Source organism: Myotis daubentonii, chromosome 13 (assembly GCF_963259705.1).
Source record: "Myotis daubentonii chromosome 13, mMyoDau2.1, whole genome shotgun sequence".
Lineage (NCBI taxonomy): Eukaryota > Metazoa > Chordata > Mammalia > Chiroptera > Vespertilionidae > Myotis > Myotis daubentonii.
In genome coordinates, this window is record NC_081852.1 from 37,373,003 (window position 1) to 37,396,116 (window position 23,114).

Sequence of the window (23,114 nt, forward strand, 5' to 3'; positions counted from 1 at the left end):
AAAATCCTTTGTTGTGGAAAGTTGCCCATTTCCTAAGGTGACAATAGGAAAAAAATATTTGGGGTTAGTTTTCTTGAGAATATGACATAAAAAAACTAACAAAATTCTGTAGGAAAATTCTCTCTTTCTTTTTTGTGGTCCTGCTTTATGAGCCTTTATAAAGGCTATGTGTGAATGGCAATTTTCTAGAAATAGGAAATGGGTCTGATGATAGCTTTTCTCAGAATTCGAACCAACATTATGTAAACCCAGGCAAGTATTTAACACAGACAGCCTCTTAAATGAACCGATTAATCTACAGACTGACCCTACTGGTAAGTCAATGCAAAACCAAAATAAACGTATCAGGATATTTTGAGGAGCTCATACTTTAGACTTTTTGGGTAGAAACAATCTATTGCAGTTAGAACCCAAGAAAGTTGACTCCCTTCAGCAGGAGTTGAAATATAAATTTTAAGTTTGTAAGCATTGCTATCTAAAGCCTCACTATTCACACATGGTTCAGGAACAGCAACAGCCGTATCACCTGGGAATGCAGAACCTAGGGTCTTCCCCTAGATGTGCTGAATCAGAATTTTCATTTTCACAAGATCCCTAAGTGATTCTCAAGCTGTTAAATTTGAGAAGCACTGATCTAAATCATTTTGCATCCAATTTGCTCTCTGGGTAAAGGTGACTTTCTCTGAGCAATTGTTGTTTAGAATTTACTTGTAAAACTAGGTCATGACATTTGCAACAACATTGATGAAATTTGAGGACATTAAACTAAGAGAAAGGTAAATACTATATGATCTCAGATGTGGAATCTAAAACAGAAAAACAAACAACAATATAACTGAGCTCATGGCTATAGAGAACAGATTGGTGGATGCCAGAGACAAGGGTAGTGGGCAAAATGGGTGAAGATGGTAAAAAGGTTACAAACTTCCAGTTATAAAACAAATGACTCCTGAGAATGCAAATGTATAGCACGGTACTACCATTAATAATACTGTATTGTATATTTGAAAGTGGCCAAGAGAGTGAATCTTAAAAATTCTCATCACAAGAAAACAAAATTGCAACTATGTTAAGTGAAGGAAATTAACCAGATTTAGTGTTTTGATCATTTCACAATATATACATATATCAAAACATTATGTTGTACACCTAAAATTAATATAAGGTTTTATGACAATTATACCTCAATAGAAAATACGTAGGCCAGTTTAGGTTGTATAAGCTACCCAAGGAATACGTATTGGGGTTTAAAGTGCAGACACCTATGAAAACTGTGGTTCTTTCTCTCTTGTATCTTAGCCCACACCTCCCATCTACAGTGTGACAGACATGAATGTGCCAATTGCAGTGTGGAATGGCGGCAAAGATTGGTTGGCTGACCCTCAAGATGTTGACCTTTTGCTTCCAAAGCTCCCTAATCTCATTTACCACAAGAACATTCCCTTTTACAATCACTTGGATTTCATCTGGGCAATGGATGCCCCTCAAGAAGTTTACAATGAAATTGTAAACTTGATGGGAAAAGATCAGAATTAGTTCTGGATTTGAAGAATTATCCATTTACTTTTCCAAATACTTTTTGTTTTCTGTCGCATGATTTTCTGTAATGTCTGAGACATAATGCTTCTTTCAATAATCTTGACTTTAGAAATATATTAGCATCAACCAATTTTCTGTTTTTCATTTAAAATAATTTTTTAATTTGATTTTTCACTTAAAAATTGATTTAGAAACATTTGAAAGAGCACATTTCTGGAGAGGTGAAACTTCCAATCTCATTCAATTTATCTTCTCAACTCAGCATAGATTATGACCTATAAACCATGAGTGTCTCCAAAAGACAATCCTGGGATTGAATATTGACACCTTGTATGAATCCTTGAGGTTGAATAAATTGCTTTCAATTGTCTACTATTGCTGAAGCTGTCTTTCCATCTTCATAAGCGGAAGGAACATCACCTGCTCTTTCGCATGTTTCACCCCATGAAAAGGCAAATTAGGGATAAAATGAGTTGATGTCAGCTCACTTTCACTTCCTAGGGAGAAGAGAGCAAGGATAGGTTAGGAAGCAACAGAAATCTGGTTTTGGAAATTGGGAAGCAAAGGGTGTGCTGTCCATTCCTACTACTGTTCTGCCCCCATATCCCTGGACCTTATCCACAAAACAGGCAGCAACTAAACAAAAGATTTTTGAAATCACTGCCACTTTCCTGGAAACCACAGGATCCAGAAACATTCCCACTGCTATTTAAGTCAGAATGTACAACTCCCAGCAGTTGATATACCTCCCCGCAAAATGATGGCTCCCCCACACTTCCAAAATTTCCAGTAAGCACGGCCTCACCTGGGAAATTCTATTAACCCCATAATATTATGACCTCATATTTAATGCAATGCAGCTTTGGGGGTCCCACTTATCATGCCGTGGTTGGGTTTAATGTATAAAACATAAATGAGATCAACAGTATCTTGTACCTAGCATAGAATATAGAACATAGTGGACAGTCACAAAAATCTGTTAATGGTTTTTATTATATTGTTATGTCCCTCAACCTTTGCTAGAAAGCCTGAAGCTTTCTTATTTATTTTTATTCTCTCACTTAGTTTTTAAAGTGGAAACAAAACAAAAAAAAAAATCTAAAAGGACATTGTTTAGGGGCCTTTATTTCAATCATTTCCATGAACTTTGACAGCAGCCTTTAATAAGCTGACATGAGAATCTCAGTGACTAGTGTCAAATACTCATGGTGGTGTACCCAAATAAGGAGTTGGATGTTTCATCAGTTCTGCCTTCTCAAGAGAAGAATATGAATTATGTTCTTAGTCCCCTGTGCTTTTCCAGCTAACTGGCTTTTGTTTAGTTTGCATTTAGCAAACAAAGGCAACTTTGGTTTGGGTCTTTGAACACAAGTTAATGTATTTGCTCCCACAGCAGCTCTACTAATATCTCTCAATCCTAAATCTGAATTGTTAACATATCAGCTGATCAAGGATTCATTTCTCTAGCCACTTCCCTCTTCCTGTGTTAATTTTAAGCAAATTTGAGACATCACATATTCATCCATATTTCCATATGTATTTCTAGATGATAAGATCCCTTTCTTTAACATAATAATACCATTATCACAACCAAATCTTCCTTAATATCAATTAACTATCCAGTCAGTGTTCAAATTTCTAATTGTCTCATAAATGTCAACTTTTTTAAAACAGTTTGTTTGAATCAGAATCCAAATAAAGCCTTCACCTTTTATTGTTGATCTGTTTCTTATCTCTTTAGGTCTATACATTACCTATTCCTTTTATTTTTATTCCTTTAATATTTAATCAGTTTTGAAAGAACTGTGTCTTTTTTCTTATAATTTCATACCACTGAGATTTTGCTATTAATATTTCAGTAGTATCACTTAATATGACCTCACCCCTTCATTTCCCATAAATCAGGATTTCTTAACCTCAACACTATTGATAGTTATTGCCAGATATTTGTTTATTTTTCTGGGCATTGTAGGATATTTATCAGCATCCCTGGCCTCTACCCACTATATTCCAGTAGTACACATGCACCCCAAGTTGTGACAGCTACACATGTGTCCAGATGTTGAGGCAGCATTTTTCACTCTCCCCACTGTTGAGGCAGCATTGTTCACTCTTTTCTAAATTATAACCTTGATCAGATTAAGATTGTTTTTTAGAAAAACTACTTCATAGACCATGTTATATTTTTCTATAATGAGGATCATAATGCCTATATGTCTCTCATTTAGGATGCCAATGGCCATTTCTTTTTATCACCTAGATCTGATAGTTCATTAGAGGTTATAGAATGGTGACATTCTAATTTAATCATTTCTTCTTCATTTATTATCTGGGATACTACCATAAATTTTCTGCACATACTATTTGGTTACCTAAAATGCATAATTTTTCCTTTTTTTCCAAGTTCCACAATTAATATTCCTTTTTTTTACTACCATAACAAATTCATATTTCTATGTATATTTGATGTGTTTCAGTTCAATGTAATTTGATCCATACTAATATTAATATTATGCCCTCTATTGCTTGTGAGAGCCACTATAAATTGGCTCCAAAGTTCTTTTGGCCAATTCTGTCATCTTGTATATTTGCTGTTCCTGCTTTGGAATTAATTATTTCTTCAAAAAGCACTGCTACTTTCAGGAAGTATTTTTACCAGTGAGGGTGATCATTGTTATTGGGTGGATCATTGCTTTTAGGCCTTTTCAATGTAAAGAGTAAGGTAATACTGTTAAGATAAAATATATCAGGAGTTCATATTTATTCCTCAATTAATTTATAGAAAATCATCAGCTATTCATCTTCTTCACCATGACATCTGTAACATATAACGCTTGAACAGTAATAGTTACATCTTAAATAGTCTTCCTTTCTCTAGTCTCTATGCTTAATATTTCAAACTAAGTCCTAAGATTCTGTCCATTCAACATCTTAAGTTCATATTCTTCAACCTGCCATCCCAAATTCTCATAAATCTAGAGTTAGTTATCTCTACTGTCTCTCCTTCAACTACTTTAATTAGTAGCCTTCCTTCTAGTCAAACTCTCTTCATTATGTCTCAAATGTAACTCCTGACTTGCACAATCCTTTTGCTGCTCACATCCCCTTGCTCCCCAAGTTCCATAAGGATTTTGTGAAAGCAGAGGCTGGTGGAAGTTGAACACACAGGGCGTCCATGTCACAGAGAGACACCAAGCTTAGGAAAGTCCCAATCTTGTATAAGGGACTACTAGCAAACCTGTGCAATCTCTGCCCCAAAGTGTTTTCTTATTATACTGGTCAAACCTGCCTTCTAGCCTGAAAAGAGACACGCCTCTGTCTGCTATACAAACAGAGGGCAGGTTTTTTTTCTGAAAAGATAGTCTGGAACAAAAACTGATCTGAGAAGTGCAGAAATACCCCAAAGAATAGTCTCCCAGGGTCAATCTTCAGCATACATCAACGTCACCTAGAAAGCCCTAGCTGGTTTGGCTCAGTGGATAGAACAACAGTCTGTGGACTGAAGGGTCCCGGGTTTGATTCCTGGTCGGGGCACATGTCCAGGTTGCAGGCTTGATCCCCAGTGCTGGGCGTGCAGGAGGCAGATGACCCATGGTTCTCTCTCATCATGGATGTTTCTATCTCTCTCCCTCTCCTTTCTCTCTGAACTCAATAAAGATATATATATTTTTTAAAGTCACCTAGAAAGCTTTTCAAACACAAATTGCTAGAACTAATCCCAGTGTTTCTGACTCAGTAGAACTGTGTTGAGTTTAAGAATTTGCATTTCTAACAATTTCCCAGGCGATACTGATGCTGCTGGCCCGGAAGCTCTACTTTTCTTAAAATTTTTATTGATTTCAGAAAAGAAGGGAGAGGGAGAGAGAGATAGAAACATTAATGATGACAGAGAACCATTGATTGGCAGCCTCCCGCACGCCCCATACTGGGGATCAAGCCAGCAACCCTGGCATGTGCCCTGACTGAAAATTAAACCTGACCTGGTTCATAGGTTGATGCTCAACCACTGAGCCACATCTGCTGGGCAGGAAGTTCTACTTTGATCATCCCTATTTTAAGTCTATTAACAGATCATATTGTGTTGTGCTGTTGTTGATTTGCTTTCATTTGTCTATGCTATATATTCAGAAACCCCCAATTCTAACTACTTATACCCATTGTGATCTTTAATGTTATTAAATCAGGTAAATAACATACCTTCTACTAGGGACAACTCTCATCTATATATATAAAGCCTAAGCAATATATAAAAGCCTAAGCAACCAGCCGACTGCCAACTGGCCAGTAGCTATGACGTGCACTGACCACCAGGGGGCAGACGCTCAATGCAGGAGCTACTGAGAGACAGCAACTTTGCAGAGTGCCCTCTCGCACTCTGGGACCCCTCAGGGGATGTTGGACTGCTGGTTTCAGCTGGATCCCCTGCAGGCCAGGCCAACGGACCCCACTAGAGGCGGGCCTCTAGTATCTTATAATGTTGTTCAGCTTAGTGACTTTTGTACTTAGCTATTACCAACTTCAGTTTATCTAGATATGAAACAAAAGAGACCATTGAAATTATAGAAAAAAATCCTACTTATGAAATTATTGTAATAATAGTAATGGTAATCTCATGCTTGATGTTGATATTAGTGATATTTCACTCTAAAACTATAAGACAGACTGATTAAGGCATAGATGTTGGCATCATTGAATAGTATTATATATTTCAGATTACACACTGGTCCAGAAAACTATTCCTTTAATATGGAAATATGCTTTGTGGCTATATTAGAATTGCTGCAGTGTGTTTGTTTTTTTTTATAGCTCTAAAATTTAACTGTTCTATTAAATTAATTTCATAAGTGTCCAAACAGGGACATGTATCTTATTCTTATGGTAAAAACACTTACTGTTGTATAAATAATATTTTCATATTCACAATCTATTTTAACAATTGAAATTTTATAGAAACTATAGTTACCCAAATCTGCCACTAGAGGGTGGATTTGGAGATTTCCTTGATTTTCCCTTTTAATCCAGGGTATTTACATACTCTAATCAATAGATGGTGCTTGGGGTCCTTTTACTTAGCATGTTAGATTCTCTTGTTAAAAATGGTGCAGATTTTATCTTTAAAAAGGGAATTAAGTCTTAGAGAAGTTTACAAATGAAAAGTAAGGGTCATTGTTCCTGTGCTGGGACCTCCTCAGTGCAGGGCTGACTAGCAGCCATTGCTGCTTGCTCCACCCTGGAGATTCCCTGAGACCCCGCTGTACCCAATTTATAACCCCACCCAAGCTATGTGCAGCAGCTTTTGCATATGAATGGCCTGTTCTTTCTCAGCTTAAAACCTGTCAAACAAGCTGTAGCTGGGCCAGGGAGCCCCAAAGCTATCAAAAGAAGGCCCAAGGCCACACCAGCACCAGCCTGCCTTGCTTCACTGCTGGGCCTTGTCTGGGTACTCCCAAAACCAATACAAAGATGAGGACTCTGCAGCTCTCTCTGTAGCTCCTGCTGGGTGGCCCCAGGAAGTGACTGACTTTGCACCACCTTGGAGATCCAAGAGCCAGTATACCCAGTGGTCAGTGCGAGATCATACCAGATTACAACTCTTCACATCCATAAGTAGCACACTCAAGGGGCAGACTCAGTGAGCACCAAAGCCCCATTGAAGCAAGTCTTGCCACATAAGGGTGTCTCCTGCACAGCAGTTCTTCCATTGTAGACACAGCTGGTCCTCATAGCCAATTGGCCTGGAGGTCAATTCCTTCCAGTGATACCAAGAGCAATCAAGGCTCAACTACAAGACTGTGCACACAGCCCAAAAAGGGGTGCACCAAGAGTGTCCACCTCAGATGACTGGGGAGGCTGAGCCACTGGGCCCTATAGGACACCTACTACACAAGGCCACTCTATCAACTCAAGGAGACTTAGCAGCTACCCAATACATAGAAACAAACACAGGGAAGCAGCCAAAATGCAGAGACAAAGAAACATGTCACAAATAAAAGAAATGGAAGAAAGCAAACTACTGGATATAGAGTTCAAAACCATAGTTATAAGGTTACTCAAGAATCTACTAGACACCTCTGAGGAGCTTAGTGAGACCTTCAAGGATCTTAGTGAGAATGCCAAAAAAAAAAAAAAAAGGAAAATAATCAGTCAGAAATTAAGCATACACTGACTGAAATAAAGAATAATATACAGAGATTCAACAGTAGACTAGAAGATCCCAAGAATCAAGTCAAAGATTTGAAATATGAGGAATCAAAAAACACCCACCTGGAAGAGCAAAAAGAAAAAAGAATCCAAAAGTATGAAGATAATGTAAGGAGCCTCTGGGACAACATCCGAATTATGGGGGTGCCAGAAGAAGAGAGAGAGCAAGATATTGAAAACCTATTTGAAGAAATAATGACAGAAAATTTCTCCTACCTTGTGAAATAGATAGACTTATAAGTCCAGGAAGAGCAGAGAACCCTAAACAAGAGGAATCCAAAGAGGACCACACCAAGACACATCATAATTAAAATGCCAAGGGCAAAAGACAAAGAGAATCTTTAAAGCAGCAAGAGAAAAACAGTTAGTTACCTACAAGGGAGTACCCATATGACTGTCAGCTGACTTCTCAACAGAAACTATGCAGGCTGGAAGGGAGTGGCAAGAAACATTCAAAGTGATGAATAGCAAGAACCTACAACCAAGATTACTCTAGTCAGCAAAGCTATCATTTAGAATTAAAGGTCAGATAAAGAGCTTCGCGGACAAGAAGAAGCTAAAGGAGTTCATCACCACCAAACCAGTATTATATGAAATGCTGAAGGATATTTTTTAAGAAGAGGAGGAAGAAGAAAAAGGTAAAGATAAAAAATTATGAAAAACAAAGTGACAACAAGTACATATCTATCAACAAGTGAATCTAAAAATCAAATGAATAAAAAATCTGATGAACAGAATAAACTGGTGAATGTAATAGAATTAGGGGCATGGAAATGGAGTAGACTGACAATTCTTGGGGGGAAGGGAGTGTGGGGACGGTGCGGCAAGAGATTAGACAAAGATCTTATATGCATGTATGCAGTGTGTATGGACACGGACAGTGGGGTGGTGAGGGCCTGGGGTGGGGTGGGAACTGGGTGAAGGGGAGCTATGGGGGGGGGGGGGGGAAGAGCGACATCTATAATAATCTGAACAATAAAGATTAAAAAAAAAGTGTGAGTCTTTTTCATGATGATATCTTTAACTGCCTTTTAAATCTCTTCTAAGATATATTCAGGTCCTCTATTGTTCCTAGAGTTGATATCGGTCACTTTAATTTCACAAAAAAATTTCCATTTCATCCAGAATTGTCTATAAAGATAATGTGCATTACAAATCTCTAAAAGTACTAAATAAAGGCTTTTAAAATGTTTTTGTTGTTTAAGTCATCCTTCTGTAGTACTATTTTTCTAAGTTGCACACTTTGAGTTTTACGCAAAGAATTAGCTTTGAGTATGTGTGTTAATGCTTTTTCTGTTTTTCTAAAAAAAAAAAAAAAAATCTTTTATTGCCCTAGCTGGTTTGGCTCTGTGGATAGAGCATCAGCCTGCAGACTGAAGGGTCCCAGGTTTGATTCCAGGCACGGGCACATACCTGGGTTGTGAGTTCGATGCCTAGTAGGGGGAATGCAGAAGGCAGCCAATCAATGATTCTTTCTCATCATTGATGTTTCTAACTCTCTCTCTCCCTCTCCCTTCCTCTCTGAAATCAATAAAAATATATTTAAAATATATATATATATATTCTATGTTTTCCCTTAATGGAAAAGAATTTTCAATCAGAAATCACACTAAGAATTTGTTTCAGAAAACCTAAATGTCTGTACTTTTAAGCATTTAAGCTGAATGAAAGAAAAGGAAGATAAACGAATGAGCAGATAGAATATATTAATGGGAAACAAAAGGAGAGAGAAGGGAGGAAGCCAACACTGTACTAAGTAATGGATGAGATAAATTTCTCCAATTTTTTTCCAGTTCATTGAGATATAATTGGCATACATCACTATGAGTTTCAGGTATACAGCATGAAGGTTTGGCTTACATATATTATGAAATGATTGCCACAATAAGTTGGCATCCTAGTACTTACCTTACAACTGGGCGTTTGTACCTTTGATCACCTTCCTCCAAATTCCCCTCTTCCTTCCCATGCCTCTCTGGCAACCACTAATCTGATCTCTCTTTCAGAGGGTTTTTTTTCCTCCTCTTAGATTCCATAAATAAGTGAGATCCTAGAGTACTTGTCTTTGTCTGACTTATTTCACTTAGCATAGGCCCCCAAGATCTATCTATCTTGTCTCAAATGGCAGTGTTTTTATGGCTTAATAATAATGTATTATATATATTTATACCACAGTTTCTTTATGCATTCATCTGTGGATGGACATTTAGGTTATTTCCATGTCTTGACTATTATAAATAATGCTGCTATGAACAGGGATACAGATATCTCTTTAAATTAATATTTTCATTTTCTTTAGCTATATTCCCAGAAGTGGAATTGCTAGATCATATAGTAGTTCTACTTAATGTTTTGAGGACCCTTATAGTGGCTGTACCAATTTATAATCCCACCCACAGTGGACAAAGGTTAATTTTCTCCACACTCTCACCAGCATTGGTTATCTCTTGTCTTTTTGATGATAGCCATTCCAGCAGGACTGAGGTGGTATCTTGTGGTTTTGATTTGCATTTCACTAATGACTAGTGATGTTGATCATCGTTTCATGTATTTGTTGGCCATTTGTATATCTTCTTTGGAAAAATGTCCGTTCAGTTTCTTTGCCCATATTTAAATTGGATTATTTGCATTTTTGCTTTTGAGTTATATGAATTATTTGTATATTTTGGATATTAACCCTTTATTAAATATATTTTCCCCATTCTTTAGGTTGTCTCTTCACTTTATTTCTTTTGCTGTGCAGAAGCTTTTTAGTTTAACGTAGTCACACTTGCCTGCCTTTAGTTTTGTTTCTTGTGCTTTAGGTATCATATCAAAAAACTCATGATCGAGACCTATGGCAAGTAGTTTTTTTTCCTTTTTTTGGCGGGAGGGGGGGTGTTATGATTTCAGGTCTTACATTTAAGTCTTTAACCTACTTCGAGTTAATTTTTGTGATATAAAGATAGGAGTCCAGTTTCATTCTTTGGGTGGTGTATTTCACCCAAATTAAATCTGTAGCCTCATAATTATGAAAACAAAAAATTGAAATCTATGCAGGTCTAAAATTCCTTACAGGTTATCTAACATCAAACCTCCACCCAGAACAGACGTAGGAGCTGCTTGTGTGGTAGGATAGAGACTGGTTAGGAGAAGAAAAAAGCCTGTTTTTGCCTTTAGCTACCTGGAGATCTTGAATGAGACACAGTCATTCTAGGCTTCAGTTGAAAGAACTGGATACATTTTCTGCACTTCCTGCCAGTTCAAATACCCAGTTTACTGAATAAGGTAGAGGAAATTTAGGGAAGTCAAAGCATTAATTGGAAATAAATAGCATGTTGGGTATTATAGCTGGATGATGATGCAGGGTGATTATAGACCTTTTATAGAGATGCTCCTATGACTGGGTTATTGCATCCATCTTTGGGTGAAAACTATTTTCTGAACTGAGAGTCTATAGTCTGCTGAGAAGCTTCCAATTCATCTAACCCTTGAGGCACAAAACTCCAGGACTGGATTGGCAGGTGCAGGGATTTTAGTTCATTGCAACCCTTTTTTCATCACTGGTTAAGAACTCACCTAACAAGGTTGCCTGGGCGGCATCTGTTGTATTTGAAGTCATAATTAATCTGCTTCAGTTGAGAAATTTCTGGTTGCAACATCTTTTGGACTGCTGAGAACAGAGCATGCTTCAGTGACAGCTGCCTCTGGAAGGAGCTGGAATCACCTGAAGTTCCCAAGACTTGAAGACAGATCCCCGGAGGATTCAGGTAATGACTTTTGATCTTTTTGCAGAAACCGAGTCACAGTGGCCTTGAGCATGTGTGTTCTTTCTTGCCAGCAGGGTCACCTGCAGGGAAACGTGGGACCAAATGATTGGCAGGAATCACTGCACTAAGTTACATTCCTGCTTATGGGAATTACAAACACTCTTCTAATAGCTTGTGAAGGACATACCATTTTCATTTTCTATTGCTTTATAATGAAAGTTTACTGGGTGAGAAGTGAAAAAGTAGTTCATATTAATATGAATGTTATTTAAGACTATCATGTTCCACTAACTCTCCGAATTGCAGACCTGCAGTGAAGGCTGGGGATGAGCCAACAGATGGACTAAAATGCCCTAGAAATGAGAGATGAAATGATTGTCCTTTAATTCTATATATCAAATCCAAATGGTTGTTGTTTTTGTTTGTTTTGTTATAATATACTTATCTTTTATTTTTCATTTGTAAGATATAAGAAGTTGTTACCAGACTTTAAAAAAAGAAATCAGTTCAAATATACAATCACACTTAGCACACTTAGCACTTGAGACTGAAAATATGAGTGTAGAACTAAATTGGGGGATGAGAATATGGTGTTAAAAGAGTCATTTTACTCTAATACAACTTGCTTTACTGTTCCTTCATCAGCCCATTGTGGTCTCCTTTACTTCATTAAAAAAATGAAGAAAAAATTATTTCCTCTATAGCACCTCCCTTGTTACCTATTTTATTTTTTAAACTTTGAAGCAACGGTTTTTCAGAGTTCAAGTGCTTCATCCTCAGTATTGGAGAAGAGCCATGAAAATAGTGTGCCCTCTAGGTGTTTGATATCTTTTTTTTTTCTCCCTTGAGCCTGTTATTCCTCATTCATCCTCAAACTCTTCTCCTCTGCTGACTCTGGGCTTGAAGCACAGGGCTATTGGCCTCTCAATTCTATTTGTAGATCCTATCAAAGCTGGCCAGTGCTCTTCCTTTGACACAATGCGCTGAATCCTCAGATCTGAAATTTGCCTGCCTGGATATCCTATTGTGCAATGATTTTCTTTCATTCACTTGTTAGTAGTCTTACTCTTCCTGGTTCATTTCGTCTTTCACTCTGGGTGGAGGAATTCAGAGAGCAGTGAAACAATTTAGATCTAGATTCTGATTAACCTCACTAATACTTGTGTAACCTGGTGAGTGATTGTTCTTTGGTAAGAGTAAGAATATCATAACTTTGTGAAGGAGAAAGCTCAAGTAAAGACACAACAGAATCTAAATTTTGCAAACTTTCCAATCTGTTTTAGATTGAGTACGTCAGGGAAAAAGAGAAAGTGTGGCAGATGTCAAAATGTTTTCATTGACAGACACCAGCCTTTTGGCAAACCCAGTCATGTGTATCACTGACAAAAATCCCTTAATAACCTCAAACTCCAGGCAACCGCAGAAGTAAATGGCTAGTACAGGTGGAAATACTAAAACTTGTGGACTTTGTCCCATAAGACCTCCTAAGGTCTTTACTCAAAGGTCACTGAGTTTAAATGTATACTTTATTATTTCTAAATGTCTTAAGTATATTTTTATTATAAGACTAATTCATACTAATAAAATAATTGAGAAAAATATATATAACCAATAAATAAATTAGAAGAGGAAAAATTTTTATTCCCAGTATTCAAATATAACCATTATTATTTTGGAGTAATCTTTCCACTCTTTTTGAAGATCATAATATTTTGGTTTGTTTTTTTGTTTAAATATTTTAAAAATAAAATTGTAATTATATTCGTGAGCTGCTTAAAAATGATTTTGGCTTCTATAGCCCCAAACAAATTTTGCAAAACTCCATACATACTTAGAAATATTTATTCTGACATATAAATTTTTTTTTCATAATTTTAAATAGTTGCAAAGTATGAACTTTAAGGGACATTGCAAATATTGACAGTTTAAATAAAATTGTTACACATTTAAGAAACTATATCCAATAGAAGAGACTTGATAACTAATATCCATTGGGGAAAAAAATCTTTTATTTAATAAATTGAAATTTATATCTTGTGTGTTTTTTTGAATCCAAGTTCCCATTCCACTTTTTTTTCTAGAGGTGCTACATATTTTCATAAACATATATCCGAAGGAAATCTATTACTATACTTAAAGTCTTTTATTGATGAAGTGATTCTTCTTTGCAACTAGAAAGTGAATATGCATTGATATTTTGCTTTCATTTTTTATAACCAAAGGTTGCATTTTCTTTTAAATTTGTAATGCTTTTCCATTGTAATTTTTATTATTATATTGGTCAAAAGATCATAAATATATTATAAGTTTAATGAATAATTATTAGGCTTTAAAATCAAATTTTTAGCAATGAATCTCTTAATGACATGAATGGACCTTTTCATTTTAATTCATACCCAGTGACGAGTGATAATTATTATTTATTGATAGATGAATGAAAGTTCAGCATCAGTGTTTTCCCATTTATTCAACAGATGCTGCTGAAAAGCCATGTTTACATATCATTCAATTCTTCAAACTCTTTCTGAAGTTCTGTGTCACAAGTCACATAGTGATGCATCCACAAAAAAATTATTTTTAATGATTTATCTCCTAACAACTCAAGTAGATCCTTTTTCAATTTTTTGAAAGCAAGGAATGAGAAGCTAACTGATTTGAATAGGTTAATTGCCCTGGAAAAAAATGATTACTTTATTAACAATGGTCTTTTCAATACCAATGTCAATATTGTCAAGTGTTCCTTTGTTAGGGGCCTCAGACTTCCTTACAGCAGCCCAGGACAATGACCATAGATTCAGGAGAGAAGAGAGGCTTCACTTCTTTTGTCAAGTTAGAAAAGGAGAACCTGCTTAAAGCTGCACATTCTCAGGTCATATCAATTTTATGAAAGATTATATATGGGAGTCAAAGTCCTAGAATTTGATTTTTAAAATTCTATATACCTCCTGGCCAACATGGTTCAGTGGTTGAGCATTGACCTATGAACTAGGAGGTCCAGGTTCAATTCCCAGTCAGGGCATATGCCTGAGTTGTGGGCTGGATCCCAGTGGGGGTGTGCAGAGGGCAGGCAATCAATGAATCTCATCATTGATGTTTCTATCTCTCTTTCCCTCTCCCTTCCTCGCTGAAATCAATAAAAATAGATTTAAAAAAAAACAAAACAAAAAAATAAAAAACTTTATATACTTGTATATATCTTTGGAAAGTCATTGCATAGCCTAGTACAGTGATGGCGAACCTATGACACGTGTGTCAGAGGTGACACCGAACTCATTTTTTTGGTTGATTTTTCTTTGTTAAATGGTATTTAAATATATAAAATAAATATCAAAAATATAAATCTTTGTTTTACTGTGGTTACAAATATCAAAAAATTTCTATATGTGACACGGCACCAGGGTTAAGTTAGGGTTTTTCAAAATGCTGACACACTGAGCTCAAAAGGTCCGCCATCACTGGTAGTATCAAGACTGCTGATGTATACAATTTTTCCTCCCAACAACATTCCCCCCCCCTCAATTTAACATAATATTATAAGTATGAATTCATGTTATTATGATGTTTTCATAAAAATTTTAATGGCTTAGTCCACAATATTCAATTACTTACCTAATGTATATAACTAACATATTATAGCTTAATATAAATCCCTTTATAATTGAAAATTTGTTTTAAATTTTTATTTATTGCAAATAACAACCATAAAAGTAATTTTGTACAAAAAGATCCCCCCTTACCTTCAAATTCAGAATGTATCCTCTTAGTATAGATTTATTGAATGGAAATTTATTGAATGGGCCATAAGATATGAGTGCTCTTAATAACTCCTAATTAATATAGCAATACTGTTTACCAATTAGGTGTACTAATTTATGTCAGCACTCATAGTAATCATTGAGAACATCTGCTTTGCTATATAGCTTTCAGATTCTTTTTATTAAGTTATACTTATATTCAGTAAAATCCACAAATCTTAAGTGTACTGTTTGTTGGGTCTTGACAATCACCATAGTCAAGATAGACAGTACTGCCATGACCCTTAAAGTGTCTTCTTGTACCTTTTCAGTCAACCCCACCACCAAGCAAGCATGATTGTAATTTCTATTACAATAAATTTGTTTTACCTGTTTTTGATCTTCATAGAAATAGAATTCTAGAGTAAGCATTCTTTTGTGTCTGGCTTCTCTTGCTCAGCATAATGTTGTGAGATTTAAATATGTTGTTCATGTGTTGGTGAGTTCCATTGAATAACTATAGCATAACTGTGTATTTTTCCACTACTAATGAGCATTTGAGTTAATTCTGATAATTTGCTATTATGTAGTTTCAATGAACAACCTTGCAAACAACTGTTTCTATAGACCTATGTTTTCTTTTCTTTATTTAACTACCTACAAATAAAATTGCAGTCTCACAGGGTTTTAAGAAACGGATGAAGTTTCTTACAATCATAATATTGTAATTCCCATCAGCGATGCATAACATACAGCTGCTCCTTATCCTCTTCAACTTTTCATGGTCCTGGTCTTTTTAATTACTGGGTATGGAGTAGTAGCTCATGAGGGTTTTAACTTTCACTTTTCTGATGACTAACAATATTGAGCATCTTTTCATGTGTTTATAGACCCTTCATATATCCTCTTTTGTAAAGTGTCTGTCCAAGTATTTTGCCCATTTTTAAATTTAATTGTGTCATTATTTCTTATTTTATTATATTAGTACTTATTATTATTATGTCCTAGATATGAGTACTTTATCAAGTAGTTTTTGAAATATTTTCACTTTGTGAATTGCCTTTTTATTTTATTGTTTTTTGGTAACCAGAAAATTTTTATTTTAATAAGGTCTTGTTTATAATATTTTTTCTTTTATAGTTAATTTTCTATCCCAAATTTTAAACATATTATCTTCTGTTTTCTTCTAAGAGCTTTATAGTTTAGTTTTTATGTTTAGAATCGCAATACACACTGCAAGTATATATTTGGGTATGATTTGAGATATAGATCAAGGTTTTCTTTTGTTTTGTTTTTAAAAATTGTTCCACCAGAAATAATTGTTAAAAATATTTTCCTTTTCTCACTGAACTGCATTGAAGCCTATGAGTTATTAATTTACATATAATTTGGTCTATGTCTGTATTCTATTCTTTTCATGGATCTTTTAAAATCTTTTTATCAATACCACATTGTTTTAATTATAGTAGCTTTGAAGTAAGTCTTAAAACCATGTAGTGTATTTCTTCCACCTTTATTATTTTTCAAGATAGTTTCGTTGAAGATCTTACTGTTTTTTTGTTCAATTTATTTTTTATTTTTGTTTTTATACTACTTAACTCATTTAAAAATTATGTTTTCTCAGCATTTTTTTGTTAGCATAAGGCAAACTATTGCTTTATCATATTAGTATCCTGATACTTTTCTGCATCACTTGTTACAAATATTTCAACTGATTGAGGAATTTTCTATGCATCTCTACTTTGCTGAGAATTTTTTTGTTAGGAAGAGGTATTGAGCTTTGTCAAATATATTCTCCAATTTCAAAACCAATCAGCTTTATTTACTAATTTGATTAATTTCCTTATTATTCTAATAATCATAGCTACTACATTATCCAACCAGGACATGAAGAACAACTTGTCAGATAAAAGAGCACTCAATAGCTCTGAGGGGCCCCAGAACGACTGCAGGGTTACCGCTCAGAAAAACTGCTGTTGAATGCAATTATCACCCTGATCTCTCTCACTTAAAATCGTATTTTTGTGATTTATAAGAAATGTATAATACATTTTAATAATATTTTCAACTAAAAAGAGTTACAACCAGCCATAACAACAACTATAAATGTGTGGAAATAAAGCAAGTAAGTTTCATCTACCTACTTATCCTTACACTTATTTAGCAAAACCATACCCTAAATTCCTATAAATGGTGAACCGAGAATGTGTTTACTATAAATACAGCACCACTTCCTCAGATATTTTTATTAGAATAACAGTAGCCTCATTCTGATTATTCCAGACAGTGTGTTTTTATTATTCCTGACTCTACACTGTGAGTCATTTGAGCCAAAGTTTGTTTTCCTCTTCTCATTAACACAGCACCTGTTCAGCCTAATTGCAGCCTCTGTGGGCATCTAAAACTGACTCATCTCTGCTGTTTCCTCTCACTCTTCTGTTTACCGACCTCAGAATAGTCCTGTTTAGAAGCCCTTTAAAACCAACATGCTGATTGATTCTTTCTGCTACAGAGGGAAGGAGAAAAGAAGGAAGAAAGAGAAATAGAGAGAAGGAAAAAGAGAAGGGGAAGAAGAGAAAAAGGGAGGAAGAGTTTGAAACAGAGAGAAAACCTTGGAAGTGTTCCATTGCTGTGGTCAGTAATTTCTGTTTCTCCTGAGTAAAGTTTAATGCCACCCCCCCCCCCCCCCGCTACATTATTTTAACCAGAGGACTAAGAATGAAGAGGCTGGAAAGATAGTTAACTTCTTTTGAATAAGATAATCAGCCTGTTACTCTTATATTCATTTTTTTTAAAATGTTTTTATTGATTGATTTGAGAGCGAGAGCGGAAAAGAAGGAGGGAGAGGGAGAGATCTGTTGTTCCACTTATTTATGCATTCATTGGTTGATTTTGTATGTCCTGACTGGGAATGGAACCTGCAACCTTGGTGTATTGGAACAGTGCTCTGACCAACAGAGGAACCCAGCCAGGGTCTGTATTAAATTACTGAAAATTCCATAAAATATAGTCATGCTGATAGTCATCAAAAGAAATGAAATGATACAAGGCATGCTCTACCATCTATATAAAAGTCACCTGGGGGGAGGTGCTGGTTAACAAATGCACTTCTTGAGTCTTTTTCTTTACCTTATAATCAGAATCTCATAGATTGAGTTGAAGATTCTAGTTTTTTTTAGCAATTACCCCAGAGATTCTGAAATTAACATGGAAATAACATGGTAAGGATATTATACCACTGTGATTGTTTCTTCTTTTTATTTTATTTTATTTTTTTGTTAATCCTCACCCTAGGATATTTTTCCATTGATTTTTAGAGAGAGTGGAAGAGAGAGAGAGAGAGAGAAACATCGATGTGAGAGAGATACATCAATTGTCATATGTCCAGGGATCAAGCCTGCAACCCAGGTACTTGCCCTTGACCAGAATTGAACCCAGAACCCTTCAGTCTGCAGGCCAACACTCTATCCACTGATCCAAACTGGCTAGGGCTCTTATTTTAAACTAGAGGCCCAGTGCATGACATTTGTGCATGGGGCAGGGGAGGGGGGGCGGGGTCCCTCAGCCTGGCCTGCACCCTCTCACAATCCGGGACCCCTCGGGGGATGTCTGACCAGCAGTCGGACATCCCTCTTGCAATCCGGGACTGCTGGCTCCTAACACCTCTACCTGCCTGCCTGATCGCCCCTAACTGCTCACCTGTCTGCCTGATTGCCCCTAACCACCTCTGCCTCGGCCCCTGCTGTCTCAGCTTCATCCGAAAGGATATCCAGAATGACATCCAGAAGGTCATTTGGCTGTCTGGTCTAATTAGCATATTATGCTTTTATTATTATAGATAACTTTATTGAGGTTATAACTTTGCTATTGTAATATAAATACCCATCATAAGTGTATAGGTCAAAAAATTTAAAAAATAAGTAACACATGTAACAATCATAAAACCGATCTGGATATTAAACATTTTATCACCCTAGAAAGTACCTTCATGTGTCTTTGTACCCACCCCCATCCCTGGTCTAGCTCACCCTTAATCTGATTTTTATTAACCATACTAGTATTGACTTTTTCCTCACACTTCATCCTATCTAATAAAAGAGAAAAATGGTAATTGGCGTACGACGATACCCTTTTCATTGGCTAATCAGGACTATATGCAAATTAACCGCCAACTAAGATTAGCAGTTAACTGCCAATAAGATGGCGGTTAATTTGCATATGTAGGCACAATGCAGGGAGGCGAAAGGGAAAGCAGGAAGAAGCCCCGTGCCAATGACAGTGATCGGAAACACAGGGGGGAGCTAAGAGCTGGGGGGCAGGGCAAAGGTGGCCCTGGGGCCGCCTTTGCCCTGCCCCCCAGCCATGATCAGAGAATCAGGTGCCTTTTCCACCCTGGCCAGTGATAGCAGGAAGTAGGGGTGGAGCCAGCGATGGGAGCTGGGCACGGTTGAAGCTGGCAGTCCCGGGAGCTAGGGGTCCCTTGCCTGGGCCTAAAGCGGAGCCCACAGTCACGGGGCTGCTGCTGCTGCGGGTCCCCGCTGCCCGGGCCGGACGCCTAGGCCAGAGGCGTTAGGCCTGGGCAGGGTGGAGCCTGCAACACGGGGAGCTGGGGGTCCCCTACCCAGGCCTGACACGTCTGCCGGAGGCCTCAGGCCTGGTCAAGGGGCCGATCTGGTGATTGGTGATCGGAGGGTGATGAGGGTCAACTCCTCTGGCCGAGGCATCAGGCCTGGGTGGGGCGCGGAGCCGGGGATTGGGGGGATATGATGGTCCCCTTGCCCAGGCCTGAAGCCTGGGTCAGAGGTGTCAGGCTTGGGCGGGGGGTGGAGCAAGCGATCAGAGGGAGATGGGGGTCCCCTGCCCAGGCATGATTCCTGGGCCAGAGGCCTCAGGCCTGGGCGGGGGTCAGAGCCAGTGATCGGGGGGAGATGGGGGTCCCCTGTCCAAGCCTGACACCTCTGGCGGAGGCGTCAGGCCTGGGCAAGGGGCCAATCAGGCGATCGGAGGGTGATGGGGGTCTACGCCTCTGTCAGAGGCGTCAGGCTTGGGCAAGGGGCCGATCCTGTGATTGGAGGGTGATGGGGATCAACGCCTGAGGGCTCCCAGTATGTGAGAGGGGGCAGGCTGGGCTGAGGGACACTCCCCCCCCACACACACAGTGCACGAATTTCGTGCACCGGGCCCCTAGTATAAATATAATTGTACTATATATACTCCTTTGTGTCTGATGTCTTGCTCAGAATGTTTTTGAGGTTTATCCATGTGGTGTGTGTATTAGTAGTTTGTTTCTTTTTTATTGCTGAGTAGTATTTCGTTGGATGGATACACCACTATCTTTTTATCTAATCCATTATTGATGAACATTTGACCAATAATAATGGGAGCCTATTATAAATTTGTTTAAAAATCTTTTTGTATACATGTTTTCATTTCTCTTGGCAAATACCTGGGTGAATATGAATCATGTGTTCATGGTGTATTGTATACTTGACCCTATAAGACTCTATAACAGCGGTTCTCAACGTGTGGGTCGCGACCCCTTTGGGGGTCGAACAACCCTTTCACAGGGGTCGCCTAAGACCAAAAGAAAACACATATATAATTACATATTGTTTTTGTGATTAATCACTATGCTTTAATTATGTTCAATTTGTAACAATGAAATTGGGGGTCACCACAACATGAGGAACTCTATTAAAGGGTAGTGGCATTAGGAAAGTTGAGAACCACTGCTCCATAAGATGCTAATTGTTTATCTAGTATTTAGCATTTTACACCTCCACCAACAACGCATGAGAGCCCTAGTTGTTCAACTTCCTTGCCAACAATTTGTCTTTCAAATTGTGGCTGTTATAGTGGATGTGAAGATCTATCTCATTGTAATTTGCATTTCCTTATGGAGTACATTTTCATGTAATTATTAGTCATTTATATATATATATATTCTCTTGTAAGGTATTTGTACACAGCTTTTTCCAATTTTATTATTGGTCATTTAACTTTTTATTAAACGGTAAGAGATTTTTATATATTCTGGATAAAATTTCTTTGCCAGGTACTTGTTTTAAAAAGATTTTATCTTAAGTCTATGGCTTTACTTTTAAGTTTCTTAATGGTGTCTTTTCAACAGTACAAGTTTTTTTAATTTTGTTAAAGTCTAACTTGCTATTTTTTTCCTTTATGTTTTTTTGTGTCCTAAGATATCTTTGCCTACTCCAAAGTCATACAGATTTTCTGTGTTTTCTTTCAAACTTTTATAGCTTTAGTTTTTAGGTTGAAACAAATGATTTACTTTTTACTTTTGTGAATAGTGTAAATTAGGGATTGAGAATAATTTTCTTTAATACAGTTCTAGTACCATTTTTGAAAATATGATTATTTTCCATTGAATTACCTTGGAAACTTTGCCCAAAATCAATCGACCATTTGTGTATGTATCTATTTGTGGACTAGTTATTGTATTACATTACACTATGTATTTATCTTCATAACACTGCCAAACAGGGTCAGTCTTTATTACTGTAGCTTTATAGTAAGCCTTTGAAGCAGGTAGTGTAAATCATCAAACTTTGTTTTCTTTTGCAAATTTGTTTTGGCTACTTTAGGTCATTTTAATAAGGTTAGTTCAGAAGAATGCCTTCCTTTTCTATTTCTGAGGTTATTTTTTCTTAACTTGAATCATTATTTTCTTAAATGTTAAATAGGATATTCATTATGAAACTACTAAGGTCTAGAATTTTGTGTGTGTATAAATTTATGATATGATTGTTCTTTCTCTTCCCACTCATTCTGTCTTCCTACATTTCTTTTCTCATCCTCTGGGCTCATTTGTCAATAAAACATGAAACAAGAAAAAGTATGCCATTATTGATAACAGGAAAGATATGATTGCATGCCTCTTACTAATATTGTATGTGGCTTTCATATATATGTATAATTTGTTTCCCAATCATCACATCTCCCTCTGGCTGTGAGAATGGCACACATTTTATTTAGATTTTAATGTGTATGTTCATACCAGCTCTTTGTTGTGTCATTTGTTTGGTTGTCAAGCAACCTGCATACACAGGATGGTTTCACATTTCTAAGCTCACTCCCATTTTCAGTTTTGTCACTGATAATAATTTCATACTCAAATCTGTTTAACCAAAATTGCTCATCTGTTTTGATCCTTTCCTGAGTTATACTGTGTCCAAACTTTTTAAAGTCTATTCATACTTCGAGAAAATTTCAGTAAAGAATAATTTTATATGAGAAAACAGGAATCAGTGAAAAGAACATGGAGTGAAATAAATCTTGTTCAAATCCTAAACTGACATTTTCTACTTATGGAAAAAATAATAATTGGTGTATTGATTAAGCATATAGATGCTCAATACATGGTATAAAAATTATAAATTAAAGATTATACACAATATTTATATACTTTATAAAGCATAAAATGAGAATACTTGGTAGAGGGTTTAAGCAAACAGAAATTCTTAACTGCTTGACATATGTTTCTTTTTGAGAAAAGATGTTGCTATAAACCAATCTGTCATTTAATTACAATTCAGCTCAAAAAATTGTACCATATCTAGCATCAGCAAGCTAGAGAGGTGCATGAGAGACATGAAAGTTATAAATACAGGCAGAGTGTAAAATGTGGTTCTTTAAGAAATTTATGGACTCATTTGACAGCCAAGCCATACATCTGAAATAATCACTTCATAATAGAAGGTATGTTATATCAATAGCTACCATTTATTGAGTGCCAAGCATTGTTAGATGTCTTATAGACATTATTTATCATCTTACTTATCATGTCAAGCTAACTCTAGCAGGTGTGATTATCCCCATGATACAGATAAGAAAACTCAGTTTCAGGGAGGTGGAACTGACTAGCAAAGTC

General features: G+C 36.6%; 2 protein-coding genes across 6 annotated transcripts in view; both read left to right on the forward strand.

Moving 5' to 3' along the window:
- The window catches only part of LOC132214967 (gastric triacylglycerol lipase-like), a 224,746-nt gene extending 222,820 nt beyond the window's left edge, over positions 1-1,926 (forward strand). Inside the window, exon 10 of one of the 2 annotated variants that reach the window (XM_059662741.1) lies at positions 1,300-1,926. In XM_059662741.1, coding sequence (XP_059518724.1) covers positions 1,300-1,536 — 237 coding nt within the window. In that variant the 3' untranslated portion in view covers positions 1,537-1,926. The remainder of the gene's footprint in view (positions 1-1,299) is intronic. The other variant, XM_059662740.1, reaches the window with a different exon arrangement.
- A 9,455-nt stretch (positions 1,927-11,381) lies between these two features.
- LIPK (lipase family member K) overlaps positions 11,382-23,114 on the forward strand; it is a 35,219-nt gene continuing 23,486 nt past the window's right edge. Inside the window, exons 1-3 of one of the 4 annotated variants that reach the window (XM_059662746.1) lie at positions 11,404-11,489; positions 17,736-17,861; positions 18,543-18,631. In XM_059662746.1, the coding sequence (XP_059518729.1) occupies positions 18,604-18,631 (28 nt within the window). In that variant the 5' untranslated portion in view covers positions 11,404-11,489; positions 17,736-17,861; positions 18,543-18,603. Of the gene's footprint in view, positions 11,490-17,586; positions 17,862-18,542; positions 18,632-22,879; positions 22,943-23,114 lie in introns of those variants that run through there. The other 3 variants (XM_059662747.1, XM_059662748.1, XM_059662750.1) reach the window with 3 other exon arrangements.